Source organism: Jatropha curcas, chromosome 8, assembly GCF_041381405.1.
Source record: "Jatropha curcas cultivar XTBG-Jc1 chromosome 8, XTBG_Jcur_1.0, whole genome shotgun sequence".
NCBI classification, from domain to species: domain Eukaryota; kingdom Viridiplantae; phylum Streptophyta; class Magnoliopsida; order Malpighiales; family Euphorbiaceae; genus Jatropha; species Jatropha curcas.
In genome coordinates this window covers 4,061,803-4,085,874 of record NC_143158.1, presented here as the reverse complement: position 1 = coordinate 4,085,874, position 24,072 = coordinate 4,061,803, and the positions used below count along the sequence as shown (strand labels likewise).

The window sequence follows — 24,072 nt, the reverse complement described above, 5'->3', positions numbered from 1 at the left end:
AATGTCATGAAAATTACTCGTGTGGATTGCTTCCTCCTGTGTGAGAATATTCATTGAAAATGTAAAAAATCTTAATATTTGATTTGTTCTGGCTTTAATATAGTTTTTATATAAGTTATAATCATAATTGACCATGATAAAAATATTAATTGAGATATTTCTTTTAGCGTTTTCATTATATTATAATGTTATTAATTAATTATAACCTTGGACCAATCATTATCTCTTGATTTATATTTTGTTAATTAAGGTATGGATTTGTTTCCCAACACCTGGAACATCCACATATACATGTACACATCTGCTTAACAATTTTTTTTTTTAAAAAAAATTTTCTTTTACGCACAAACTGTAAAACAAAATATCTAATACATTGAGATAGATCAAATTTGCTATATATCAGATATTTAACTAAAGGATATGTAAATAACATATATACGTAACAAATGAAACAGAAAATTTTAGACAATCAATTTTCACAAAGTAATATTATTTAATTTCCATCATTTCGAGAAAAAAAAATCCTAAAAACCCATATTTTGGTTTGCAAAATTGCAGAAATTTAAATAAAGATCTCTCTCAGGTACAGGAACTTCTCCCAGCTAATAAGTAAATTAATAATATGCAAAAATATAAATTAAAAATTTCAGCTGTGAATAAAACCACAAGATAGTTCCATGAGCAAAATTGCTGCTTCCTGTACATCCTGTGGAAAAATACGTTGAAGAGCCGAATTGTTGCTCAAGCTTAAAGCAAGATTCTTCAGGCAAAGCTTCCTTTGGGTCTGATGAGGAGGATCGGGCGGTTTGCTCAATTTCTTGCCTTGTGTAACATGTCCTGCGGTGCGCAACTTCTTGTCCTTGTTGTACTGCAACTTATAATTAGTCTTTGTAGACGATGATGATGATGATGATAATGTTTCCGTTGCTGCAACTGTACCATTTGCCATGGCGGCCGCCGCCATTGCCCGTCGTGCCTTCCTTTGCCGAATCCCACACGCATTGCAAAGGGACTGCACAAGAAATATCTTTCCTTGTTTGATATAAAACAAAAAATGTATATATATACTCGTTGTATTCTTATAGTGAAAAAGAAAATCACCTTTGGTCCTCGAGGGCCACTCCTCCAAAGAGGAGTAGTGGTAGTGTTGCAATCTGAACAGACTCTAATGGTGGTCGTGTTGGTGTTGTGGCTTTTAGCATGGCATTGCTGATCTTGAAACTTGAGAGTAAATTTGACTGGTTTATCAGTTTCTGATGAGCAATTAGAGTTTATCATTGTTTGCATCAAGCTTACCTTTGAGGGAAGCCATTTAGTTATTGATGATGATCCCTCACCACCACCACCACCATTTCCATCATAATAATCTCCAATAATATTATCCTCTCTTTTACATGAGATCAATTTGTTGGCCTTCCTGGTATTTTCATTCAACGAAGGTGAAGATAGGGTATTATATTTATGGTGATCATTACTACTCCGTCTTCCTCGTGATATGCACTTGTCATTAACCTATACATGTATGATTAAAGATCAGTTAAAATCAAAATAAAAGAATATTCTATTAGATTATTCATTTATAAGTGCAGGTACGCTCACAAGTCACACCTATATCTTAATAAGAACTACGAGAATCCCATTAAAACTGAAACAAGATTATATAAACAACACAGGTTAATAGTATATTATCACAGACGTTTTCTTATATACAAAGTGAAAAGTAATTAAACTCGGTGAGAGCCTAATCAATTAAAAGAATAATTCAGTTTTGAAAGTGAATTAAAGTGCTTGATCTTGCCTCTTGATCTCGAGTTGGTGCGTTAAAGAAAGTAGGAGTAGTTGATGCTTGATGGGGTGACAAGAAAAGTTGCAGATCATGTTGTGGTTGATCTTCTTTTAGCTCCACAAGTGGAAAGGAATTAGAGGAAGATGAGTTCAGAAAGACTGGGGTCATGGAGACAGCGCAGTGAGATAGATATAGAGAGACAGAGAAATGGGGGGGAATGAAAAAACTAAAAAGGAGTAATTAATAGGGCAAAAGAGTGTTAGAAGAAGAAGGGAGATTGGGGGATCAAATTAAGGAGAAGGAGAAGAGGAGAAGAAGAGGCCTGAAAGGAATTCACGTGACTTCATGTCACCCAAACAAAACAAGCTAAAAGAAGACAAATTAAAAGGAGGTGTAGAATGCTACTACTCGACCCTATTATGACAAACCTATCTGCACTATTTTGCTTGCTAGCTCCAATCCTCTACATACACTGATCTATACTATATTATATACCCACTTCATCATCAATATACAATTCCATATACAAATTGTAATATCAACAGTTACTGTTATATATGTGTACATGTAAGTTGCCCATCGAGCATTTAAGGTTCTTTGTCCTCTGGCTCATATCCCATTAATGCATTTCAACTTTTATTTTCAAATAAAGTTTGTTATTTAGTTCTTCTATTTCATATCTGCTAGGAAGATCATGTCATGGAGTCAAAATTTTCAGAAAGTTTTTTATCAAAGTGCAGTGTAAAATAGAAGAAAGAGGGCGATTATGTTAAAAACTCTATTTAAGATGTCATTTCCATGACTCAAACATGAGTTTATTCATTACGGTGAGATCTAATACGTTTCAACCATCAAACCAAGCTATCTTGGGTTATTAACTATTATTTCTAATAGTAAGTGTCCAATTACATTATAATACTGTTAACTTTAATATTTAATACATTGCCGTAAGATGTTGGATTTTTTAGGGCAGGACCACAGAAGTGATCAAGTAAAACAAAAAATCGAAATGTGTAGAGCTGACCATATGAAGATATTTCTACTATTTTGGGACCTCAAAGCAAAATTTTTGTGTGAAGTTTGTTTTATATGTGTATATATACATAAATGTATCATAGACATGTATGTGAACTATATATAGTAATAAGCTGAACCAATTTAATGAAATTTGGAAGCATGAAGAAGTATTTAGAGGTTTGTGCTGACATGAAGGGATGGGTAATAGATTTGCATGGAATGGAACCATATGATCTTCTCTTCTTAGCCTTGCCAAAGGCATCAAATACTGATTCAGGCTTAGATAGTGACCCCCTCTTTCAGTCCCCACACCATTCTTCTTCATCTCATCATCTTACCAATTTTTTTTTTTTTTTTTACCTTATGTTGAAAAATAATAGCGCAATATATAATAGCCCACCAATCGGGTGTAATTTAGTTGGCTATCTCATGTTCTACAATTAAAAATGTGGAGAGTAAGAGATTTCATATTTTAATTCCTTCAACAAAAAGAGTCTTTACTAATTTGGCAAAAAGAAGCAACACGGTTTTGTTATATAACTCACGATCTCCCAACCAATCAGAAAAAAGTAACTAGTCCAGCTTTTTTTTTTCTTTTCCTCTTTTTCTTTTTCCTGTGATCTGTCATTTTGGCTTCTATTTATTGATTTCTCAGAAAAAGCTGAAATATCAAGATCATGGAACAAAATGTCTCCCAAGAGTCGCATATAATCAAATTTTATATATGTAACACCTTTTGGAATTGATATCTTTAGGGTTTACTTATTCAATATTTGGAAAGTGAGAAGCAACAGGAAGAAACAATGATCAGATAATATTTGAAATAAAGATAAACAGTAATAATGCCAATCTTTTAGCCTACCCTGACAAGATTAAAAGTTGTTCTTGTCTGGTTCTTGGCACTTTCTAGTTACATAATCGAGTTCCTTGGATTCTTTATGTATTGATGATCTGAAAGTTTGCGTTTTTGAGTTCGTTTCTTACATTTCCTGGATACAGCACAGGAGATGTCCTAGAGAAAAGCGGATAAAACACATTTGATATTTAATGCGTTAAAAACATCTTAATTGATATCTGCGGGTTATGACTTAGTTAGTTAGATTAAGCATATGAAAAAAGCTTTCGGTTCTATTCTCACTAAACTCACCCGCATATTATATAAGTAATATTTTGAATATAAGAATTAAGTGGTTAAACTTCAAATATGTGATAGTTAAAAACCAGAAAAAGAAAAAAGAAAAAATGATGATATAGATAATCGTTATCCATATGAAAATTACCTTGAAGCATTAGTGAACCACATGGCTCCTTAGCTCTGCACCACCCAATTGGAAAATGTTTTATGTAATATGTAATTCTCTCTCACATATCCATCCATCCATCATTTTATGTTGATTTGTTTGGATTGATCTATAAATTTGTAAGATCAAGACACAAGCTACGTATGAGCCATGCGAATCACTCCTCTATATGCTTGATTATGAGCAACCTATTTTATGATAAAGACACTTACACAAAACAACATCAAACTAATATTTTTGTGTTTTTCTAAAAATTTGACTGATTCCTTAACTAATCAAATCATGGGTCCTATGAAAATCTTATCATCAATTGCAAAAAAATTAGCCTTCTACATTCCAAACAAATGCTTTATAACATTTTTTATTTTTAAATAAATTTAATTTATCGTATTATATTTTATTTTATTACGATAATAACAAACATCACTTTAAGTATATTTTCACAATCGTTTATATATTGTTAAAATAACAAAAAAATAATAATAATAAATATTAACCACAATATTCAAAATATACATGAAATTCTTGTAATCAAAAGTTTTTAACTAAAATTATTACATTAAATTAACATTTAACAGTATTATATATTAAGATGATGTTAACATTTGACAACATTCCTATTATGGGCTGGGCAACACTGCTCTGTTGGGCCATTAGATGAAGGATAAGCTAAATTCAAATGTCTAATACGTCCAAGTCCATCTCTCTTTGGGCTTTAGAGATGGCAGTCCTTAGATCCTGTTTCAGATTCTATGCAAGATATAATCATTAACCCATAAAATATAATAGGGAAATTTATTATTTAGTCCCTCAGGTTTTACAAAATTAACCAATTAATCCAAGATTTTGTCAAAATATCTAGCTAGTCCCTCAGGTTTAACTCCGTCTAATTAAAAGATCATTCCGTCCGAAAAGTTGGTTTTTTTCCGTTAATTATAGACTAAAAGACTAAAACACCCCTCCCTAGCTGACGTGGACCATAAGGGAAAATTATTATCTAGTCCCTCAGGTTTTACATAATTATCTAACTAATCTCAAGTTTTGTGCAAATATCTAACTAGTCCCTCAGGTTTAACTCCGTCTAATTGAAAGGTCCTTCCGTCCGAAAAGTTAGTTTTTTTCCGTTAATTGAAGACTAAAAGACTAAAACACCTCTCCCTAGCTGACGTGGACCAGTATGAAGCGATAAGGGAGGGAATTGTATAAACTAAAAGACTAAATAATAATTTTTCCTATAATTTTATGCACATGTAGAATTGTATAGACTAAGCTTAATTACACGAGTAGGAAAATTAGCTTCGCTAAATTTAAAAATGAAAATTGAAGAGTTTCATATAAAGTCGATAGAGACATAATCATTTTTTTCTCTTAAATGTACGGTTTAATTTTAGATTATGAATATTTGCAAATCGAAAACCATTAAATATAATTATGTCTCTAAAATATTACTATATTCATTCTATAATATTCGTCACATTTAGAATTTCATATCTTTTAAAAAAATTATTAAATTTGTATAAATTATAATAAATTATTGAATAAATTTTGACAATATTACTCTTAATTTAATATTAATTTCTAAGAAAATCATTAAATTGAAGTAATAATTATTAATCATACACAAAGGGTAAATATGAAAAAAATATTTATTACTCCTTAAAACCGCAAATATAACAAGTATTTTAGACTAAATTAGACAAATATTTTAGAACAAACTATTTTTTCAAATTTGACAAGTATTATGGAACAAAGACAGTATTAAAAAAATGATAAAAAAATTAATTTGATGTTCTAATTAAATATTATTAAATTTAAGTGAATCATGAAAGTAAATACCTCTTCAAAAAAGTAAATACCTCATTTTTCTTTTTACTCCAAATTATCATCATAGTTTCTTTTTTAGAAAAAAAGTAATAAACATAATTTTCTATTTTATTCGTATTTAATATGCAAATTTTATCAAGAAACATTACTATTATCATTGATAAAATCTAAAAAAAAAAAAACAAAGTATTCCATCTATTCATAAATACTTTTAATGTTTTTATGGTAATTAAGTAAGTAAATTTATTCTTATAAGTTATAACAAAATATTAATTAATTTTATTACATAACCTTAAGTAAGAGAGGAGATGTTATATGATTTTGGAAAATTATAAAAATAATTATTAAATTTAATATAAATAAGGATAAAATTGAAAAAAAAATTAATTACTCATTAATATTCTAAAAAAAAAAAGATATTTGCGAAGAAAACACCGCAAATTATCCATTAAATAAGAGCAATTACTCTTGTATACAAATCAAATTAGATCTTTGATAAATATTATATTCTGTCAGTTTGTCACAAGTTAAAGTGAATTTATCAAAAAAAAAAAAAGGGAAGTTGAAGCCGTATTTTTTTTTTTTTTGTACTGAATCGACCTTAGAAATAAAATGAAAGTAATTAATACTCTTGGATGATTAATGATACAGAGCATCTCCAATACTAACGTTAATTGCTCTTATTTAATTGCCATATAGAAAAAATGAAATTTTTTTAAAAAAAAATGTTATCCGATGCTAATATTTATTTAATATGGCAATCTGCAGTGTCAAATAAATAAATAATAATTGTCCATAACACTTTCTATTTCTAAAAGGTTAGTTAGACATGTGAGCATTTATTTATTAGTTATAGATTGAATTATGGACCCGAAAAAGAAAAGAAAAAAGAGAATGGAAGAAGATCTGAAAGTAATATATTGGAGAGAGATTTTTAAATTTTAACCTCTATAAATAATCATTCAACCATATCATCATTCACACGTTTAATTCATACTACGCGTCAGTCATAATTCCGTTAGTGTTGAAGATGCTGTTAATAGTAATTAGCCAGCCAAATGAATATGATGTGTACTAACTTATTTGGTATTTACTTCCATATATGTCGACAAACATAAATTTGGCCCATGACTCATCAACAATATTAATGGAAATAAAATAAGCATGTCATGATGTCCTTATATTTACAATTCAAAATTTCTCACAACAAGTTTAAAAAAATGAAATAAAATTCTACAATTTTTGAAATATATAATTTTTAGCGTCATATGTTTTGTACTAAATTCTGTTGCACGATCTTAAATTTAAAAAAAAATTAATTATATAAAAATAATAAATGGAAGGTATATAACATTAATAAAATAATTTAAACATGGGTGAGTATTAATATTAATATAATATAATATTTATATGGTGGAAGTGAAACCAACCCCCAAAATATTATCAATTCTTTAATGGAAAATGAGCAAATACTTAAAATTCAACGGAAGGTTAAGCTGGCAATTGTCTATTATAGCTGCAAGACACATAGCTGCCAAATGTATGATGCCTTACTTACCGCAGTATCCTTTTTTAAACCTTTACATATCTCATTCAACTTTTTAATTTCTTAAATTCCAATCTCTTAATTTTGGTTCAGTTTTCCATTTATTATATTTTAATCCATGTCACTAACACATTAATACGGTCATTTTTTAAATTAATAAATATTTTTTAGATTAATTCTCATTAAATTAAGGTCATTTTTTAAATTAATAAATATTTTTTAGATTAATTCTCATTAAATTAAGATGAAAGAATAATCTCTTTTGAATCGAGAAGCGATTATCTTTTATGATTTCATTCTTCGATTATATTTTATGATTTCATTCTTCGATTACACTGCCCAAGCTATACAAGATATAATTTTGTTTAATTTAAAAAAATTGTGCACTAGAACATTTTACTATTAATTAATTTCTTCTGGAATTAAGTTTTTGTGTTAATCCAAGAAGAGAATATGGAAACTAGCATTGGAGATAAAGGAGAAAAATTATAAAATATAGTTAACTTCTAGGGCTGAGTCCTAAATACGGCCTAAAAGAAGTCTTTGCAGTTTGCAAACTATAATGACTATCAGTTGTACGGATATTTCCTTAGAGGACCCACAAGATCAAAGATCATTCAACTCAACTCCATCCTTCAAACTCCAGTGGAGCCCACCCCATTACCTTTTCCAGCCATTCATCACCGAATTCAACTCCATCACAGCCGTCCATCATCAATCTTTCCCCAAACTCCTCTCCCTCCCCCTCCTCCTCGTTCTCAACTCCCTCGCCGGCTGCGTTTCTAAACACGCTGACTCCGGCGTACTCCACTCCAGCCATCACCGAAGACGCTGAGTTTGACACTGACACCCCGCAGCTCTCACTCTTACCACTGTTAACAAAGAAAGGAGACGATAACGATATCGAAAATGACGATAACGATGACGGCGGCGTCAAAGATGAAACTGATACAGTAGTCTCCGACGATGGAGAGGCGGCTGTCTCTGTGCATGTTGATGCTGGGCCTGTAATCTCTTTGTACAGCTCTTGCATTACTTCCTCTATCATCTCTTCTTTGATGGGAAACTCCGCCGAGAGCTCGCTTTCCAAGTCAGTTTCAACTAGAAACTCTGGCCAGGCAGCTGAACTGACGTCGTCTACCGCCGATTTTGAAGATCCTTCCATGTCTAGCAGAGAGAGGGAGAGAGAGAATCTGTAGGTGACTGTAGTCCGCAAGGAGACTTTAAAACAGAGTAACGTTTATAAAGGGCAGTAGAAAGTTTTGAAAGGAAAGTGACACGCTGGCATAAAATGTTGCCACGTTGGATGGTAGGTACCGATATTGTGACGTGGCAAGCTTCTGTAGTAACTGATAAATAGCTTACGCCTTACGGATAGTACAGCCAAAACCTTGTCCGTATTAAGCATTTGGAAGGGAAAATTTTTTCAAGTGGTGCTAAAGTGCATGTGTTTAGCAATTGAGGCAGCCAGATCAACGATTAAATTTTTTTTATGAAAATCCTACGGTAGAAAGAATGGTAGATATAAGGCTTAAGTGTGCTAGTATGTTCTTGGATAAAATATCAAGATTGCATCGGGAAACACAATTTATAGTGAATTTACAGGAATATCCCAACTTAATTTTAAGTTAATACTCACTGTTCTCTTTATCCAGAGAAATTTCATTTATGACGTTTATTTTTTAATGTAGAGAATTTTATTTGAAATGAAAACTTAAACAAGGATGTAATTGAAAAAAAATTTAAAATACCCACATTTGACTGCTGTTTGATAGGGTGTCAAAATGGATCATGGTATGGAAACAAGATTTGCGTTAAATTGAGTCTAGACGTGTTCATGCCATAAACAGATTGTTTGTATATGACACGAGTTTAAACGAGTCATGTCACAAGTTGACTCATCTAACCCGTTTATTGAAAAATAAAAATGTCATTATATATATATATATATATATATTAAGCAGGTTATACGGGTTATATGTGCAATGTTATGTTTCTAACATGTATACGATCCATTTAATTAAATTTAATTGAATTCTTTTAACTCATATATCACTTATTTAATTAAATGGGTCACACATATCGTGTTCATGTTACTTATTTAATCTTTGTATTATGTTCGTATTTAAATATTTGACACGATTATTTAACGGATCACATTCATATTAACCTAACCGTGTTACGTATTAGGCAGGTTGGTAGCAAATCTGACACACCAATCCATTTTGACAATCTAAATCTGTGTATTAATTATACACGGTCAGCAAAAGCACAGTGACAGATAAAAAAAAGGTTGGGCATTTAATGCCCTCGTGTTTCCAAAATAAAAATGAACGGTTATTTTTATTCGTTGTATTGTTCTGGATTTTAATAATGTGCTTACGAGGACGAGTGATATTTTGTATAATTACGTATAAGAGAAACACATAATTATATAGTTGCAACCTAATTTTAAAAGAAATTTTACTACCCATGATTATATCTTGTAAATTTGCGCACAAATTAAGTTCCATCTTAGTCCTTTTTAATGTACTCCACTTTAAATTATTTCAATCATATTTGTTCATTTTATATACAAAATTATTAACTACCGAAGAGTTAACGAATATACGTAAATTAAAAAAATATTGAACACAAATCCCTATTGCATACATGAGTATAAATTATTTAAATGTTCTCCATTTACAAATGTATGCTCATTGCTATATCAGTCTATCAACAGTGGAAACTTAAGCAAGCGTCTAAGAGTGATTAATGTAAATGAATGTGTCCTTGGGACTCTCTTCTAAGCTGCTTCCTCAAAATGAATGAAGCAATTAACGTAAATTAGGGATATATTAGACAAAAGATAGAAAAAAAAAGTTCAATTTAACCACCGTCTTAATTCACACGCATTTTTTCTTTTCTCTGGATAAAGAGAACAAAGCAAGTACTTTTTAAGATTTTTGCAAGGATGTAGAAAGAAAGAGACGTAAAGAAAGAGACGTGTGACTTATCTCAGTCAAAACAAAAACAAGATCAATACAATTGGCATTGTACAGACTAATTGCATGCATTGTACTTCCATGTCACAGGCATACAATGAATATGCATTCAATATTCAATACAAGCAAGATTTAACTCATTAATAGAAACACCAGTACAAAATGATACCAAAATACTCAATTAAACAATTATAATTAAACATCATTCAATAGAAAATTTATGGTAAAAAGGGTAATGTAAACCCAAACCCATATCAAACTCTGAATTCCAGGTAGGATACATTATAGATCTTGTATCAATATTTACTGAGTGGTCGGTTGGACATATCTAAAAGCTCGAAAGGTTCGAATACAAATATATGAACTGCTTAGCTATAGTAAATTACTTTTTACATCAATCATAGAAGGGTAGAATGCCAGAGTCATCATTTTCGCAAAGTAGCTTCAAGAATATAGGGTCCTCCCATCAGACCGAGGATCTCCAACAAAATACCCATCTTGCTATGTCAATACAAGGGATAACCCAAGTAGAAACCCAAATGAATAAACTATCTATCTTCAGCTGGCAATGTGGGGCTTTTGGAACACATATCAATATTGTGAAGTTCCTTCATCCGGCTAGCTGGATTGCATAAACCTGAAAATTTTAATGGATTCACTAATTAGCAGTTCCAACAAAATAATGACATGATTTCTCTCACTATTTGGAAAGATAAAATTTATTTCAATTGAAATAATAAATATCAGAAAACATCATCATAATGCTAAATTGAAATAAATTTTCATTTTAAATCCTAATCATTATCCTTTTTAGTTGGTGTAGAATCTAGTCATGGAAAATAATCTAGATGAAATTTTGCAGATTAGTCTAGGATATTATAAGTAGATAAACGGTATTACTGCAGATACCAATTTAAATCAGAACAGATCATAGCATAGAGCTGCATAGTAAAGATCCCCAAGTTCACAACAATGCATGGCTATGTAAAAGAACATTATAATACGGCAACAAATGATACATATGATGCGGCATGATATCCATATCCATACATATATACAATATAAAATGCATACACAGCCAACATTTGTTTGCAGTGCCTCATTGCCGATATGAAAAATAAAATGTTGGTCGCTTGTGAGGTATTGAAGAATAGTCAAATTACCTGAACATTTAGGAATATCCCAAACTGCTATAGATGTTGGAGTACATCGAGGATCACATATTGCACGGTTATCTTCATGATGAACATTCATAGCAAGCATCCATGATCCAATGGTGACATCTTCATTGTTGAACATTCTAAAACTGAAAGCTAAAAGATGAATTTATTTAGCCAAAAAAATCGTAGAAAGTATGTGTTGGAACACAAGAATAAAGCATAGATGACACTAGAGAAAGTCAGTGACACTAAAGCTGATTCATAATAACAGCACTTAATGGTCCATCTATCGTAAAAAAAAATAAAAATAAAAATAAAAAAATAAAAAATAAAAATAAAAATCTATGGAATCTCTTTGCCTGGAAAAACATTCTTCATTTACCAATCTTTTTAAGTGCACGAAGCACCAGAAAATTCAAAAGGAACTTTCTACCATACCAGCAGAACTGGAAGTTAATGCATTAGCATTTTTGAGAAAAGTGCTTGTATTCAGCAATGCAACTGCTTTTACGTACAATTTGAAGTTAAAAATGAAACAGAAGGGATAAGTTGCACCCTGATTGCAGCCACTTCAGGCAAATTTTCCTTCTTGATAACCTTAAGAGCACCATTACCAGATAACGGCCTTTAGCACAATCAATGGACAAATGGCCTTAAGGTTCTAAGGTCAAGCTCCCATAATCATATTGTGTAAAGCTGACTACCGTAATTCTCGAGATATATTGCAGAAAAATAGAAATCATTATACCAGAAACCATTTAAACAGGAGTGCACCATATCTTGATGGTAGAGATCAATACAGGATAATGATATAACAGCTAACTACTGAGCCATGACACTCAAGATCAATTTTGATGATTGACAATCATGGTCACTGCGGGAAATTTCTTTAACTGCAAAATAAAAGAAAATCTACGCCTGAAATCAGAACTCAAAATTTCATGGTGTTCATAGTAATAAATATAAGCGGACTCTCAAATACTCATTTCTTGCATAATTCAACATCAAACTTGTGTGGGGTCCTTGAATTTTGATCAAGCTTATTACAAAGAAAGCCATAAATTACTTAAAAACAACATGATATTGCAAATGGATAAGCACTCCAATCAGCTTAGTTACTTAGTAATTAATCTATCATATTAATAATGTATGCCTACGTGACCATGTCAACTGAACATTATGAATTAAAATAGATAAACTTTAGCACAATAAAAGGAAGTTTTATGTAAATCAAAGACCTGTTATTTCTGGCAGCTGCTAATGAAGCCACAACCTCTGCAGAAAGAACATAGATAGGGCCATAAGCATGCAAAAAGTACTCATTTCCAATCAAATGTCCAGATTTCTCATACCTGAAATTTTAACACTTGTAAATACTATGTTAAACCATTATACTTGCAGCATAACCCGTGAAAGCATATTAAGGACCATAAGGATAAAAACAAATGCTGCAGTAAATATAAGCAGTATTTGCATACCACTTCAATTTAGGGTCTGTGATCACTGGTCCTTTCTTCATGCATCCAATATAAGTCAGCGGATGGGTTCTTTCCTTAGCAAGAAGAGTTGCAAGTCGATCTAACAAAGCAAGAGATAAATTTTAATATCAAAATAATGGACAAATAAATGCTCTCTTTGTCATTTCATATACCTGGACGCAAGTAGATGTCATCGTCAGCTTTTACATAATAGTCTGCTTCAAAAAGCTTATGCGCTGCCTTAAAAAATGCAAGCCTGAAAATAAGAAAGAGTAGAAGTATTCTCAGACAAGCTGTCAAGAGAATACACAATATTAAACCTTTATAATTATAGATATAATGAACTTACGTTTTATATGGAAGCCTTAGATACTCTTCCTCAACATCTATCAGCATGAAATCTCTGTACTTTCCAATCTCTTTCTCAAGTTGTGCCATCTTCTTTGCATCCTTTGATTTCCCTATTACAAACCTAAATGCTAAACCAGTAGCTTGCTCTAACCTACAAAAAGCGGAATAACACAAATTGTTCAGTTAAACATAAAATAGACTGAAAATGATATCTCAGGAAGGTGGTGTGAACAAGAAAATCCCATTAATCAGAATTGAAGAGATCAATTGGTAGACATTCTAATTGAAAGACCACTTAACGAGATGTGATTATCTACTATAAATAGTCACCATATAAGTTTCACAAAATCAGTAAAGGAAGAAAGGAAAAAAAATCAGAGACATATACCTCAAAAGCCCATCTGGGTCAGAAGGAAACCAAGTACTCCTAAGGGCTGCACGGCGGTTAACAGAGTCGAACCCGGTTTGAATTCCAACAAAACCAAGAAGTTTGGGCCGATCATTTAATGCCCCATCACCACCTCCAAGTCTATTCGAACCTGAACCCGAGTAGAATGCCCGGAAAGTGTCTTCGGATCTACCGCAGCGATAAACCGGTAAGGGCTGTGGCCGGAGGATTGCGGAGATAGCGAAAATTGTACCGGCAAGGCCGATGAGAAGGGAAATAAGTGAAAAGACGAGAAAATGCAAGGGATAACGAGCAGAGGAAGAAGGATTTAAAATGGCTTTTTGGGGCTTAAAGGTTTTAGAATTGGAGGTCGGGAGAGAAGAAGCATGGCGGTGAGAGAAAAGCGGCATTTGATTTGTCGGAGAAATGAAGTTGGTCTGTGTTGGACACTGTTTACTGATCTTTGGGCTTTCGCATTGAAGATCAAAAAGGGAGCCACTGTTCCCTCTCTCACTGTATATAAAACCATCATTCTTTCGCGCATTGCTGCGACATGACGTGTTGCTCCGGTTATTCAAATTCTTATTATAAAATTATATAATTTTTTCTCTTTTTGCTTTTCTTTTTTAAAATGTAGTAAAATTTATTGATTTCATAAATTTTGATAATTAATCTCAACTAAATGAATAAATATAATATATATTTTAGTTAAAAAACTAGTGAGATGTGTTTTTATACGAAACCGGTTTTCGAACTCGCGCGATGTATAGAGCAATATTAAATGATAAAATAATTTTTTGTAATTTCTATATAAACACAACACAAAAATTAGATGTACAACACGAAAACAACACGTTTAAGCCTCTTACTATTATAAATAGGTTAACTGAGTGGTGTTGACCTATATACAATTCGTGTAACCCGTTTAATATCATAAATATGTTAAGTGGATGTGTTGATGCATATACGAACCCACTTAACCTGTTTATATTATTTTTAATTAACTTTTAACCTATTTAACTCCAAGTATATTTAAAAATAAAATTTCACACATAAAATGCATAAATTCTTCAAGATTCATAATTAAAATAAAAAATTAATACAATAATAAAATTTAAATATGTTATAGTTGGAGTATTTATATATAACGCTAAAATTATCTCTTTATTCTTAAATAAACGGGTCACTCGCCTAATCCGCGTGTCAATTTACGACTCAATACGTTTATATTCGTATCATAAATAGGTAATTCGTTTATGATATGGACTCGTTTAACCTCAACCTCAATCGATTTATTTGGTATATGAGGCAAATCGTATTCGCGTGTCATGATCTATTTTTACACTCCTTGTATGACCTGCATTAAAAGATGTACACACGCTATTAATGTATTTTTCAACAGTGATAATAACTTTGAGAATTTAACTAATTATAATGAAATAAGAAACTAAGTATTTTTTTTTATTTTATGTTTATGAGTTATTATAAATGATTGTTTATTTATTTGAAATATTAATGTGTTATATTTATTTCGTAGTGTGTCCTGAACTTATGAATCTTCTATTTTTTTAAAAATTATCATATCACGTAAGTTCCCGTGTGATTAAGTGTTTTTTTTTAATTTATTTTTATATCTTTTTTATTAATGAATAATCAGAAAAAATAAGAAAGAACTTAATTGTTTTCCAGAAAAAACTTTTGTTACTTTTTTTATATAAAAGAAAAATAAAATTAATTTTTCTCTACAAATTTATTTTTACAGCTTTTTATTTTCCTTCTAATTTGAAAAGAAAATTATTGAAATTCTTTTCTCTTATATTGTTTTCTTATTTCCAAATAAAATAGTATTAATTTTAATTTAGTTTTTTTGTCTCATGTATTATATTATCTGAAAATATAATTACTTTTTTTCTTATAATTTACACAATGTGCAGGATAATATTAAAAGATGACATAGGATTCTATAATATCATTAAAAAATAGTAAAATTATATAATAAAATGATAAATTGCATCTTATTGAAATATGCTGAAAAATTGCGATGCTAAGACATGCCTTCTTAAATGTCATGCGAAGCTTTTCATAAAATATACAATAGTAAAAGTCGTGCATGGTATGACCTACATAAAAAATGCATACATGAAACACCCTGAATTTTTATTTTCAAAACTTTTAAATTTTTATTAAATCAAAAATCGCAAATTTTGGCCGTGTGGGTTGCAATTGTAACATAGTCCCAATTCGAGCCCAAATTTTCGAATTGGGCCTAAGCCCAAAACAGTTCATTCGGGAATTTTCGATTTGAGGACAGTTAAAAATTTTCGAGAATAACGTGAAACACCAGGATTAATCTATTATATATATATATATGAATTAATTATTCTAAATTTAAAATCATTACTATTAATACTTGTATTATTAAGTAAGTGGAGGAAAGGTTGCAAAACATAATAAAAATAATTAAAATAAATCAAACCGGACCTGGAAATTTAATCGATTTATCGAAAACCACACGAATAATAGGAAAAACTCGAAAACCGAACAAATGAGACCAGATCACTAATCGGACCGAACCGGTTCGAATCGAACCGGAATGGCCCAGCCCACTTTCCTTCCTTCCTTTTCTTTTTCCTTTCTTTTCTCTCCTTCCTTTTCCCTCCTTCTCTCTCGCGCGCGACAGCCTCTCATCTTCCCCCTCCTCTCCGTCTCGTTTCCGGCCACCGTTCAGCGAGAACGAGGTGGTGGTCGACTCACCTGGCACTGCGGATCATCTTTCCTGCCTCCTCTCGCACGAACGGAGCTCCAGCGGCGCGGATCGAGCTCGTTTGCTCCGACAGCGCTACTCTTCGATTTTTCGGCGAATCCCGTTGATTCCGTCAACGTCAGGTGCTAGAGATGGTCTCGATCGACTCCTCTCCTCCACGTGAACAATTCCCCTCCATTGGTACGTGATTTTGCTTGAGTTTTGATGAACCACCATGGATGGCGGCTTGAAGGTGGCTGTGGAGGTCGATCCGGCCAAACGAGCCACTGCCTCATCAAACCGATGGTAGATTTGGACTCCTCGCGAAAATTGGAGTCAGGTGGTGGTGACCTTGCAATTTTCTGGGCGGTTTAGCTTTTCCGGCCACCGTGCACGACGGCCGGCCGGCGGCGGTCCGGTGACCGGCCGGCGACACTCCGGCGAGGCCCGGGAGACAGAATTCTCTTTTCTTCGCGTTGAGCATGGAATCGTCACCCGATTCTCAATTGGTACGTTCCAAGACTCAATTCTCAAATTTTTTTTTTGCATATAAAGCATCAATTGATTATTAAATTTAATTGTGTTATAAATGTCAACATTTAAATTTATGGGACATTTTAGTTAACTTCGAATAGGTATTTAATCGAAGGACTTTGATATATTAGGTTGGAAGCTTGTGAATTTAATTGGGAAATTCATAAGAGAATTGGAACTTAGGATTTATTTGTTAGAAATTGTGATTATATTAAGTACATAATTTAAAAATCACTATTCAACCTAATTAATATATTTAATGTTGAACTTCTAGGACATAAGTCATTGTGGAATAATTGTCGTAAGTCGAAACGTGAAGGACAAATTGGAAGTAATTAGTCAGATAATTAGATGATCGAAATTAAATAAACAGTAGTTACAAATAGTTATTGTTAAAAGTGAGTTTTAACAACTTAACAATTTAATTATCATAAGTTAATAGTTTGGTTAGCTTATGATTTAACAAATAATCTTGTATGAGTATTGTTGGAACAGGTTGAATTTCGTTATATTTATAAACCTGTGGTTGAGATAGTGGGGTGTTAATGTTGATGTTTAAGGAGGAAGGGAAATTCAACTGTTTGATCGCCCGACGGATGGGCTGTGTGCATTGAATGATAAATATATATAATATTGTGATATTTGAGCAGGTAGATAGTCCAATTTTTAGGGGAGGTGCTGCCGAAATTTCGATAAAACTTAGACTAGTTTTAATTAACAATATAATTAATAAGTTTATTTAGATTAATTCTATAACTTAATTCATAATAAATAAAGTGCTCTAATTATTTTATTATCATCATTATTTATTTAATTATACAATTACTTATTTATTGTTGTTATTATTATTATTATTATTATTATTATTATTATTATTATTATTTGCTCTATCGTTGCCGTTTATTGTTAATTTTATTTATTTATTTGCTTGCATTTGAGTATGAATGTCTAATCATGCATTGCATTCCAATATGTAACTGATCATATGTCTGCATTGAATTGCAATGTTTGATTAGATGTGTTGTGATAATGCTATGCTTTGTTTGTGTGGAGTTGGGATGAGGTGGGTCACCATGGGTTTGTGAGACCGTTACCGTTATGTGGATCCTGATTACCGTTACCGTTATATATACCGTTACCGTTTCATGGATCCATTACAGTTAGCCGGGTAAATGGGAGATCGGCGCCCCCGTGTGCACCTACCGTTACCGTTACCGTTAACCACAGGTTGGCTTCTCGTCGTTGCGCACCGGACAGTCTAGATTTGATCGCTGCCCGCAGGGTGGCCTCCTGTTGTGAGCGCTTGATGATCTAGATTGGATGGAGACCACCGGGTTGCTTCCTGTTGGTATGAAAAAGAAAAGAGAGGATAGAAAAACAATGAGAGGGCTGGTCAAGTGAGGATTAGACCGGTCGGCCAGTATGGGGGATCGGCTCCCTGGTGCACACGTGAGAGGATGAGCCATGTGGGAGGACGGCTCATCGGGGGTTACGGTGACTCCACTGACCAATTTCCACGTGATGTGATTATGTGAAGATGTTAATAATTGTGAGTGCTGGTGATATGCCAATTGTGTGACTGGCTGTGTGAACATATAACTAGTCGGATGACTAGATTGATATATTTATACATTTGTGTGAATGCGTGTGTTGTGCAATAATTATTATTCTTTAACAAACTCACATCTCTTTTGTTTAAATCTTTCAGGAAGTAGCTCTTTCTAAATCCCAGCTATAACTCTACTCTTTCACTGTTAGAAAAGAGTTCTCTAATTTTAGTATCGATCTATTAAATAGATAAATGTCCGAAGACTTATCTGTATTCATTTGTTAGTGAACTCCGCAGTTATAGGATTTGTATATTTTTAGTCGTATATTATTATAGATGAAATCATTCTGTGAGCATATATTATAAATATTGTATTGTAAGCAGGGTAATTTGTAAATGTTTAAGATGTTTTAAATTTGGGCCGAGGTTTAATAGAATCTTGCGGTTTATTTTCCAATCAGTATGGGCTGAATGTTAAAAAAATTATATTGAGATAGTAAATTTTTAGTGTTTCAGGCTTACTACGGGCCTCGGGGGCCTTAAGCTTACCTGGGCCCTAGTGCCGGTCCGGCCTATGGATTCGGGTCGTGACAATACACATTATTAATATATTTTTTAATAATGATAGTATTTTTTAAGAATTTAACTAATTATATTGAAATAAGCAATTAAGTTTTTTTATTTTATGTTTATAATTTATTATAAATAATTAATTATTTATTTGAAATATTAATGTATTACTTATTCAGTGCAGCGTGTCCTAAGCATATGGATGTCTTACTTTTTAAAAATTGTCGTATCCGTACGTTTTTATATTTCGTGTCCCGTGTCTATGCAACTTAGCTTTTGGTATATAAGACTACCTCACACGTTAAGGTAATCATTAAAATAAAAAATTAAATATTTTTTATTTTATAGTTTGGGTTTTATGTACTTTAATTTAATTTTAATTTAAATTAATTATATTAAAATAAAAAATTAAGTATTTTTTTATGTTATGTTTTTTATTTATTATAAATAATTATTTTTTATTATCATATATTTGGTACGTTACATCTGGTGTAATGTGTTCGTGCAATCTAATTCCTGGTATATAAGACTACGACACACACTAAGGCAATCATTAAAATAAGAAATTAAGTATTTCTTATTTTATAGCTTGGGTTATTTGTATTTGTAATTAAATTTTAATTTAATTTAATGTATATCTTGATGAGATGTAACTAATAGATATTATTATGATAAAGATATTATCTAAAAATATAAAATAATTTATCTTCTTACAATTACTGTCATTACACATTATCTTATTACAGTTGTACTAAATAATTATTATCCTCCTCATACTAATTTTAAAAGCGCTTCCATATAATGCAAACTGATCTGCGTGTGTATATCTATATATATATATATAAAAAGTAATTCCTCCTAAACCCAATTGTCTTATCTTATAGTATATGCTTGTGATTATCAACCCATTATGTCCATTTATAAATCAACTTGATATTTATTAAAGAATTTAATTTATACTAATTAACTTTTAACATCGAACTATCAATATCTCAACACTAGGATTATTCAGCATATTTATCCTTCAGTATTTAATTGCTCATTGGGCCATCAAGGAAAAGAATTTCCACCTGAATGTTCAAATTCAGAAACTCGTGTCAAAATATATCTCCATTTCAACCGATTCAGACCTCCAAATTGGGTCACACAAACCTTAAAATGAACTAAACATATCTACGTACCATAATCCAATCATGAATTTCAAAGCTTTTTTTTCTTTTTCTCCTAAAAAATCAATATTATAACATCCAGTTTCTTCTATTTTTCCCCTTTCTCCTTCCAACGCAGTATCAAAAAAAAAAAAAAAAATATCGATTTAGCAAATTTCTCTTCAATACTGAACAAACCCTGAATCCAGCACCAAAAAACTAAGCCCAGATTGCAAGTGCAGCCATCAATCCAGCACCAAGAAACAGCATGAAATAAGACACAACTTGAAGTCTAAAATTGCAGCTCATTCTCTTACTTAGAAAATCAGCAGCTATTAGATCCACCAAAGCCATGTACACAAGAATTCCAGCTGACAAAGAATCCAAGATGCCTTCAGCAATTAATGCTCCTGTGCTATGTGGATTGTAAAACGAAGAAATGCCTATTCCGATTCCAATTCCAGCTGGTGTCGTTAAGGCGAAAAAACAGGCCATTACTGTAGCTGATAATTTCTTGAACTGCGCCTGAGATATACATCCTCCAAGTGCAAAACCTTCAAAGAATTGATGGAACGACAATGCAGCTATTAATGGCCTGATTGTACATGGACTTTGCGATACTCCCAGCGATAACCCAATAATTACCGAATGCGACACTATCCCAAGCTCCAAAATCTGCAAACGCACAATCAGATTAAGACAATTTACATTATGTTTGGTTGGGTGTAAAATAAAATAACAAAGTGAATTTCTTGGAGTTTGCAAAATACATTATTTGGGAAGGAGGTAAAATCAATTTACTCTCCAAAATGCGAGGAAAATAAAACAAGAAATGTGCAAAGAGAGTAAAATAAATTCACTCTTTTATTTTCTCTCCAAACCAAACAAAGAGTGTAAATGACAGCAAGAATATTTTCAGGGAAGTTATTTCTAGAAAGTATGGTTTAAATGTGATTGGTAGGTACGTTACTTAAATTACTTGGAAGGAAAAGTGTACTAATAGAAAGACACAATAGAAATGACAGCAAGAATAGTGGAGGAGGAAGTTCCTTGAGGAAATGGGTACTTCCCAAGAAGTTAGATAATTATAGCAACTAAACAAGTTATATTTTCAAACTTTCTGGGAACTTGGAGTTCCCCAACAAAGTTACACAAACCAAAGCACTCGAACCAGCCAAATATTTCAATGGAACCAAAGTCAAAAATGTAAACTTTGGTAAACCAACCACAAAACAACCATACCACATTAACAATGTTAGTAAAGGTCAACGAAACTCCACCCAACCTTCAGGGTCCCATTTGAATAATTTGTATCCTAAACAAGTCTACAAGAAGGTATTACTAATTCTATTATTGACAGACAGATTATACTAATGCCAGAAGCAAAGACAAGAATAGCGTGAGAAATTCATTCACCTGTGAAACAACGACGTGCCGTATACCACTCTCCTCATCACCCTCACTGAACCCGTGGCCGTGGCTGGGCCCATGGCCGTGGCTGTGCCCATGCCCATGATCCTTCACGTGCCCATCGCATGCGTCCTGCCCATGAGGGTGGCTGTGTCTATGATGTGCTGCATGCGCGTGCATCCCAACAATGTGCATTCCGCCGCCCTCCTCTTCCCCAAATACCTTCCCGTTCGGTCCACCCCGGTCTTTAACATCCACGAAAGGAACAATAACCGAATCCGGACCTGCATCAATCGAAACTACCCGCGCTTGCTCCTCGCTTGTCCGGTTCAGGCCCTGCTTTCTCTCGTAATATTGAGTGGCCACAAAATCCACAAGTAGAGTCAACAACGCTGCCATCATGGCAAAAAATCCGGCAAATGGGAACTTCGACCACGGGTATTTGGGCAGGCAAGGATTTCGAAGGGCCTCCGACCCGCCCGAGAGCATGTGAACGAAACCAGTGGCGAGAATTACACCGGCCGCAAAAGCCTTTGCGGCAACAAAGAGGCTGCCATCTGTACGGAGGAAACGGCGTTGCTTTCCAAGGAGAGGGATAGCAACGCCAGCTGCACCGGCGAGGAGAATCGATGAGATGGCGAGGAGTTTGAGGAGGAGCGCGGCAGAGTCATCTCGGCAAGCTTCGACTTCGGCCGATTCGCAGCTCGTATTAAACATGGATTCAGAAATCCCTTGAAGTAGAGAATCTGTTTTCAGTTAAAAAAAAAAAAAACTCGTATTAGACCTAAATTGAGTTCAAATCAAAAACTTCGAAGCAGAAAAGAAAATTACCAGAGAAAGCTCGAGTCTTTAATCCGAAACGATTAAGAGAAAGCCACTCCCAAAGATCCTATCAAATTGAAAAAAAAAAAACCCAGAAATCAGCAAATTATCAAACCAATTGAAATATTTAATCAATTATTCAGGGAAAATCTGAAACTGAAACAACTAACCTCAAAGAATAACATGGGAATTGAATTAAGAAAAGTTGGGTTTACGCGTATATAAAGAATAAAAGGGTTTTATAATTATAAAGAGAACAAAAATCCAAATCGCATTTATACGAAAAAGGCCGAAGATGTGACTGTAATGAAATGGAGGATTGTCCGAAGACCATCTTATAGTGCGCACATCTCCATGGTAGCAGAGTTTGGATGCAGAGAGAGAACAACGTAAGAACGAAATGAGATTTCTTTGTATTAAGAGAGAGTGTCGACATTGTTTGACAGATGAAAGGCAAATAGAGAGAGGATGGGCTCTACAAGTTACACTTTTCGTATAAAGATGAGCGCGATTATGTCGACATTTTTTTTTTTCCGCAATTTCTTATTTACCTATCTTATTGGATTTTCCGATGGTAATCATATTCAACCGAATAAAAAAATGATTACGTCAAATATTTAGCAAAGACGTGCAATCAATTAGGAATTAAATAAATAAAAAATTCATAATCCTTTCGCTGCACGTGCACGTGATGACACAGGAGTGTCTCTCTGTCTCCGGTTTAGGCATGAAAACCAAAATAAAATCAATCAAAACTGATGCTAAACCGTGGTAAACGGTTTCAGTTTTAAACCATCGCTGAAATTGTGGTTTATGGCTCCGTTCTGATTTTTTTTATTTTTTCATTTTATTATAATATAATTTTTAAAATAAATTTGACAGCTTTTATTAAATTGATTTATTTTTTATAGTATTATTTATTATTATTATTATTATTATTATTTATTCAGACCATAAAATTTTTAAAGAATAAAAAAATTATGTAACTACACTTTAAATTAGAGGAAAATCAAAATCTATGGTTTTGAAAGGAAAACGATCGAAAAGGATGTTGATTATCGCTTTTACAATGAAAATCCACATTTTAAAATCAGAGACCACAAATTTAGTTCTAGAATGATAATTATATCTATATTGTGTACTTACGTTGCCGTTTCAGCTAATTGTAGGATATGATTTTTTTTTTACCATGTGCGATCTTTTCTTACAAAAGACGTTACAGTCAATTTTATAAAAACCGTTGTGAATTTTAATTTAAGTTCACTGTTGTACAATTATTATTCAAGTCCCGCAGTTGTCTTTTGTCAATTCCTATGTTGTTTAATGTCCACTTGTCCCACGTGAATTATAGACGAGCAATTATGTATTCATTACGACCATCATTATTTAGAAAATTACTAAAAATTACTAACTAAATAATCGACTGGATAAAATTTTGATGGCAAAAAAAAAACTTCAAAA

General features: G+C 32.5%; 3 protein-coding genes across 4 annotated transcripts; all 3 read right to left on the bottom strand.

Annotated features, from left to right (window-relative positions):
- Positions 1–447: 447 nt before the first annotated feature.
- LOC105638149 (GATA transcription factor 21) lies at positions 448–2,236 on the bottom strand. Of its 2 annotated transcripts, XM_012221899.4 has the most exons (4): positions 1,799–2,236; positions 1,297–1,512; positions 1,102–1,221; positions 448–1,012 (listed from the first exon to the last, which is right to left on the bottom strand). In XM_012221899.4, the coding sequence occupies exons 1-4, from the start codon at positions 1,952–1,954 to the stop codon at positions 647–649; spliced, it is 858 nt and encodes a 285-aa protein (XP_012077289.1). In that variant the 5' UTR covers positions 1,955–2,236; the 3' UTR covers positions 448–646. The 2 variants fall into 2 exon arrangements, with proteins under 2 accessions (XP_012077289.1, XP_012077288.1); XM_012221898.4 differs by having other exon boundaries at positions 1,102–1,512; positions 1,799–2,235.
- Positions 2,237–10,621: 8,385 nt separating this feature from the next.
- Positions 10,622–14,335, bottom strand: LOC105638148 (Galactosyltransferase family protein). Its single transcript, XM_012221896.4, has 7 exons — positions 13,836–14,335; positions 13,446–13,598; positions 13,270–13,352; positions 13,097–13,196; positions 12,857–12,970; positions 11,622–11,764; positions 10,622–11,095 (listed from the first exon to the last, which is right to left on the bottom strand). Exons 1-7 carry the CDS (start codon positions 14,243–14,245, stop codon positions 11,007–11,009), a joined length of 1,092 nt encoding a protein of 363 aa, XP_012077286.1. The 5' UTR covers positions 14,246–14,335; the 3' UTR covers positions 10,622–11,006.
- Positions 14,336–20,326: 5,991 nt separating this feature from the next.
- Positions 20,327–23,043, bottom strand: LOC105638147 (zinc transporter 4, chloroplastic). Its single transcript, XM_089725290.1, has 4 exons — positions 22,782–23,043; positions 22,621–22,678; positions 21,796–22,535; positions 20,327–21,054 (listed from the first exon to the last, which is right to left on the bottom strand). The coding sequence occupies exons 1-4, from the start codon at positions 22,794–22,796 to the stop codon at positions 20,599–20,601; spliced, it is 1,269 nt and encodes a 422-aa protein (XP_089581416.1). The 5' UTR covers positions 22,797–23,043; the 3' UTR covers positions 20,327–20,598.
- Between the last annotated feature and the right edge of the window lie 1,029 nt (positions 23,044–24,072).